The sequence below is a fragment of the Echinops telfairi genome, unplaced genomic scaffold (assembly GCF_000313985.2).
Source record: "Echinops telfairi isolate 266 unplaced genomic scaffold, ASM31398v2 ScPeMD7_7356;HRSCAF=8355, whole genome shotgun sequence".
NCBI classification, from domain to species: Eukaryota; Metazoa; Chordata; class Mammalia; order Afrosoricida; family Tenrecidae; genus Echinops; species Echinops telfairi.
The window spans coordinates 848,587-854,680 of record NW_022111256.1 but is presented as its reverse complement, the minus strand read 5'-3'; the positions used below and the strand labels follow the sequence as shown (position 1 = coordinate 854,680).

Here is a 6,094-nt window from a genome sequence, read left to right as displayed (position 1 = left end):
GCAAGCCTACTTCTTGGCCAGTGCCCCAGCACTGTCCTGTCTGGGTAGGGGGCCAAGTCCTTACAAGAAGAGGGCCCAGGGGTGTTTATCCCATGAGCACAGGACAGGGGCTTTCCAACACTCTTTTCAGACTTTAACTCCCCCTCACATTGATCCCTTTTAGATCTGATTCTTTTGCAACAGGCTTTTATTCTGAAAGAACCAAGAGTCACTGGCCCTGAAGGTGGGAGGAGGTCAGAGGCTGGAACTGGCACTGGTCCTGAGGCTGCCCCACCCTTCTGGGCTGTTTTCCAGGACAGGGACTCTAGGACCCTAGGAGTGGGGCCTTTGCTGGCCTCAGACGCTCTCCCCTTTTCCCCTTTCTCCAGCCTTGCTGGCTTCTAAGGAGAGGGTCCTTATAGCCAGGCCTGCTGACCTGTCCCCCACTGCCCGCCTTCCGCCCACCCCACGTCGCTCATCTTTCTATCCCTGGGCCCTGATTTCTCCTCCTGCTTTTCCGGCCTTGCAGACGTGAGGCCCGAGCGCAGTGTCCAGGTTCCGCCTGTCCCCTGTTTCTTTCTGAGCGCGACGGACGGAAGTCTAAGATAGTCGGGACGTGTTCAGATGTTTGTAAACGTGGAATGGGCGGAGCCCTGTGGGGGTGGGTGGCGAGGATCTCGACTGCACAGAGGGTTCAGTGTTGGTCGGCCGTGGTGGGCTAAACCCACCCCCGTTCCGAGGGAGAAGGAGGAGGCTGTCCGCTCCCGCCAAGATGTGCCGTCTGGGAAGCCCCGCAGCGCAGCTCCAGCCTGCCCTGTAGGTTTGTTAGGAATCCGAATCGACTCTGGCAGTGGGTTCCATTTTGGGTCCCCCTGTCCCGAGCTGCTCCCCCTCTTCCTGCAGGGGAAACGGTAGCCCCTGCTGCCCATGGTCTTAGATCTGAGGCTCCTTTTAGTGATCAATGGCCGGAATAAGCCTGGGCCATGGTGTTGGAGCCATGGGACACCACTCAGGACTTTCTTGAGGAGAAGGACCAGGAGCGGGGGTGGGGGGGCTGGAGTGATGGGGAGCTCCCATTTAAATTCTTGAATTCAAGTTGCCATTTCCCAAAAGGCTCAGCAGGACGGAATTGTCCTGTCCTGAAATGTCCAAAGCCGAGTCCTCTCTTAGGAGGAAAGCACGGGTCTCGTGGGAGAGAGGAGAAGGTCGTTCTCCTGACCCCGATCCAGTTTGCCTACCTCTCTGGAACCGGCTGGGGGGTGGCTATTGTGGGGCGGCGCAGTGTGAGCCAGGAGGACTTTGGTCCAGGGGCTGCAAGTTACAGATTAACACGGGGAGCAGGCCCCGAGGGAAGTGGCCTGAGGAAGACACCGGAGGAGCTGAGGCCATCTAGGTTTGACGGGGGCACACGGATCAAGCGGCACCTTCTGGCGCAGGCCCTCAGCTCTCTGAGTTATCGGCTCTTCCTGAAGACCTGCTCACACACCGCCTCCCTGGCTGTCAGTTCCTGGGGAGAAGAGAGAGACAGAGACGAGGAGGCCAGAGAATGAGATTCCTTACCCATCCGAGCTCCTTCCTCAAGGGCCCTGACCTCCCCAGAGTCAGTCCTTCAGGAGAAGTGGGCGAGGGCCTGTGATGTATGGGAATGGTTCCATTGTTCCAAACCCTCAGCCTTCCAGCCCGGAGGAAGGAAGCTAGTCAGGGGCTGGGCTGGCTAAACCTCAGTGTCTCGCAGTCATGATATGGGGGCAGTCATCCGGGCCCATCTTGGCCACTCTACTTCCTCCTCTTTTCCCCACCCTTCTCAGTCCTTTTGTTCTCCTCCTTGGGGTGGGGGGCAGGAGGGGGGAGTAGGCTTATTTGGTTTGGGCAGGGGCGCTGTATCCTGGCTGGGGGGCCCCTCTCCCAGATACTCCATCTTTGTGCCCCCGCCCCTCCCACTGTCACCCAACTCACCAGATACAGCTTCTCCCCTCCAGCCAATGTCTCCAGCCTCGGTTGGGGACCTCCCCTTTCTGCACACACACTAGCTGGTCTTCCTCCCAGGTCACTATGGTCTGTGGGGGGAGGCAGGAAGAAAGAAAGGTTGGGGGGCAGGTCCTGATATGCATCCTGACTCCCCTCGCCCTGACCTCCCTGCAGTCCCCTTTCACTTCCCTGCAGACCCAGTCTTGCTCAGCATCTTCTTCATTTGGGAGGCAGCGCGCTGCTCGGAGGCAGCATGGGGCCTGGACCCCACTTCTACAGCCCAGAGGGCCAGCGGGTGAGGCTCCAAATGATGAGCGGGGTGGGGAGCGTGAAAATGGAAACTTCCCCCTCTGGAGACTCCAGTTCAGGGAAGGGAGAGGCTCTTTTTTTTTCTTCTTCAATTTTAGAACGTTTTGTTTTATTTATTTATTTTTTTAAACATTTTATTAGGGGCTCATACAACTGTTATCGCAATCCATACACACATCAATGGTGTACAGTGCATTTGTACATCATTCTCAAAACATTTTCTCTCCACTTAAACCCCCAATATTAGGTCCTCATTTTCCCCCTCTCTCCCTGCTCCCCCCTCCCTCATGAGCCCTTGATAGTTTATAAATTGGTATTTTGTCATATCTTGCCCTGTCCGATGTCTCCCTTCACCCACTTTTCGGTTGTCTGTCCCCCAGGGAGGAGGTCACATATAGTTCCCTCTAATCTGTTCCCTCTTTCCTACCCATTCTCCCTTTACCCTCCCTGTTTCGCCACTCACACCACTGGTCCTGTATTTTCAGTTCCTATCTGTACCAGTGTACCTCCTCTGGTCTAGCCAGACTTGCAAGGTCGAATTCGAGTCATGGTAGTGGGAGCAGGGAGGAAACATTTAGGAACTAGAGGAAAGTTGTATTTTTCATCGTTGTTACATCGCACCCTGACTGGCTCATCTCCTCCCCGAGACCCCTCTGCAAGGGGATCTCCAGTGGCCTACTAATGGGCTTTGGATCTCCACTCCACACTCCCCCCATCATTCACTATGGTAAGATTTTTTGTTCTGATGATGCCTTATACCTGATCCCTAGGGAGAGGTTCTTTGGGAGAACCTGCTGACATATTGGAAGCACTCACTCATCTGACACACTCACTCATCTACACCCAGAAATTTGGAAAACAGTGACCTGGCCAACTGACTGAAAGAGATCCATATCTGTGCCCATCTTAGAAAAGTGGCTCAACAGTGTGGAAATTATAAAATAATATTGCTATTATCGCAAACAAGTAGGATTTGCTTTTCTCATTTCCTTCCCTCCTTTTCTCATTTTCAACCGCAGCTCCAGTGTCCAAACCCCAGAGTCAGAGCTGGAGGGACCCGGGCATCCCAACCAACGTTGATGGAGGTTGAAAGCAAAGCAATCGAACCCGCTGCCTTGGGGTCGACACAGACTCAGGAGACCCCGTGGGCCACCAAGTAGAGCAGCTCCATCGGTTTCCCTGGTCTACGCTGTATGGGCGCAAGTAGTCAGGTGCCACGGGGGTGGGCTTCAGCTGCCAGCCATTAGGTTAGCAATTGATTGCAAATCACTCCTGCCTCCAGGAGCCGTAGGGGAGGTCCGGCGCAGTAAGGAGCTCACCATCTTGAAAAGTGAGTGAACCAGGACATTCTCCTCTGTTATACCGAGCAAGTGTGTTGGGACGGGAGTGGGGAGGGAAGAGCTGAGTTTTAAAGGAAGTTGGGTGTTCGTGAGATCGACAACAATGGGACATTTCTAGCAAGGAAGGAAATGACAGAGAGGTAGGAGAAAAAGGCAGAATCCTGAAGGGCTCCCACCTAGAGTGTGTGTGCGAGATCAACGAGGGCTTGTTGGGTTAAGCACACGAACCTTGCTGGGATTGATAAGGTTACATTTATACTCCAGATAGATCCTTGTGGCTACAACATACAGAGGGGATTAGAGAAGGGTCAAGACTGCAGGGTCAACTTGGGCTCCAGGTGTGAAATGAGGGCCTCAAAGAAGGTAATGATAGTGAGGGCGGTAGGAGCTCTGGTGGTACAGGGTTACATGTAAGACTGCTAACTGCAAGGCTAGCGGTTTGAAACCACCAGCTGCTCAGTGGGAGAAAGACGAGGCTTTCTATACCCGCAAAGAGTTAGGGTCTGTAAGCTCACAGAGGCAGTTCTACCCTGTCCCATCAGGCCTCTATGGTCAGCATTAGCTCAATGGCAGTAAGTAAGTAAGTAAGTGAGAATGGTTCGGAGCAGATGAGAGCCATGTAGAACAGCATTCTTTAGTAGAAAATATAATGTGAGTCCCAGCTACCAGCCACATACACAATGTCACATATTCTAGTAGTTACATTAGAAAAGTAAAAGAAACGAGTGAGTAAAATTTAATTGATCCGGTGTTTTTAATGGAACTGATGATAACTTCCGGGAATCCTGGTGGTGTCGTGGTTACTGCTGGGCTGCTAACTTCCAGGTCAGCAGATTGAAAACATCATTTGCTGCACAAAAGATAACAAGGTTTTCTAATTCCATAAAGAGTGACAGTCTTAGAAACCCACAGGGGCAGTTCTACCCTGTCTTACAGGGTCACTATGAGTTGGAATCAACTTGATAGGAGTGAGTTTGTTTAAAAATTTTATGAATTCATAATTTCAGTATGTAATCAATACTTCTAATGGGGTGTTTTTACTTTACTTTTCTCCAAAATCCAGTGTGTATTCTATATTTACAGCACATCTCAGTTTGGACTAGTTACATTTCAAGTATTCAGTAAAGTCACATGTCGTCAGTAGCTCATAGCAGTTATTAGGTTGGACAGTACACAAACATGATAAAGATTTCTCAAATCATTAGCTTGTGTGTGTGTGTGTGTGTGTGTGTGTGTGTGTGTGAGATGGAGGCACAGACATAAGGGAAATAAATTATATTGATCATGATTCCCAGGCCTCTGGTTTGATGACTGGCTATTGCCATTAATGGCGACTATAACTACAAAAGGAGGTGCTAGCTTGTGTAGAAAGAGAATACCTGGGGACTTGACCTTGGGGCTGACAAATAGAATGTTGGGCATGTGGTTGAGAGCCTGGCCTTGGAGTTCAGAGGATAGCCCTGGCTGGAGGACGCTGGAGGACCCATGTCAAGGGCAGTTTATAAGTGGTAGCTGGAGGTGTGAGTGCAGATAATTCAGCTCACAGAGGGTATATAGAAATGACTGTGAAAATCAAGGTTAAAACACAGAGGAAGCCCCCATTTGAGAGATTACTAGGGGCAGTGTAGTGGTTATGAGTTGGGCTGTGATCTGCAAGGTCAGCAGTTTGAAACCACCAGGGAGAAAGATGGGGCTTTCTACTCCTGTAAACAGTTACAGTCTAGGAAACTCACAGGGGAAGCTCTATCCTATTCTATAAGGTCATTATGAGTCAGCATTGACTCAGTGGCAGAGAGAGAGAGAGAGAGAGAGAGAGAGAGAGAATAGGAGAACGAAAAGGAACACCAAAGAGGTTGAAAGAAATGTAGGAGGGCGAGGTTGTTAAAGAAGCAGAGGGATGAGACTAATGACCCACAGGGACACACGCTAGAGGGGAAGTAAATATTTGCTCCCTGCCTAGGGGTGAGAGGGCCAAGGAGAAGTAGGAGAGAGTGGGGCAGCACCAGGTGCCTGTTAGTTCCAAGACTAGTTGCCAGGGGAGTCCACAGCCTACACAGCCATCATTTTCCCTGACCCTGGCTGGGTGAAATCTTTTTTTTTTTGCCCCCAATTGTTAAGAGGCACTTGTTCCCCCCCCCTCCCCCGCTGGCCCCGGTCTGCAGCAAAGTACCTGGCATTTCCGTCCATCCACCATCTTGAGGTTCTCTTCAAACTCAACTCCCACCTCGAATTCCAGAACGTAGTTGTGGAGGGTGCTGAGGGTCTTCACTGTCATGTGGTTGCCTTGATGGTCAATCTCCTTGTCTGGCTTCAGCAGCAACGCGATTTTCCGCACAGCCATGTTGATGTCTGTGGGGGTGACCTTTAGCAAGGGTTCTGCCAGCCCACCTGCGATTCCCCACCACAGCAGCGCCTCAGGGCTATGAGCATTCCCTACCTAGATCCACCTGGGGCCACACTCCCTCCTAGCATTGGAGGGCCACTTACTAAAGAGATGA

At 51.5% G+C, this 6,094-nt stretch overlaps 1 protein-coding gene across 1 annotated transcript in view; it reads right to left on the bottom strand.

Moving 5' to 3' along the window:
- Nucleotides 1–172: 172 nt before the first annotated feature.
- RBP5 (retinol binding protein 5) overlaps nt 173–6,094 on the bottom strand; it is a 6,612-nt gene continuing 690 nt past the window's right edge. The window contains exons 2-4 of the mRNA XM_030887252.2: nt 5,767–5,945; nt 1,936–2,036; nt 173–1,486 (exon numbers count right to left, since the gene is read on the bottom strand). Coding sequence (XP_030743112.2) covers nt 1,480–1,486; nt 1,936–2,036; nt 5,767–5,945 — 287 coding nt within the window. The 3' untranslated portion in view covers nt 173–1,479. The remainder of the gene's footprint in view (nt 1,487–1,935; nt 2,037–5,766; nt 5,946–6,094) is intronic.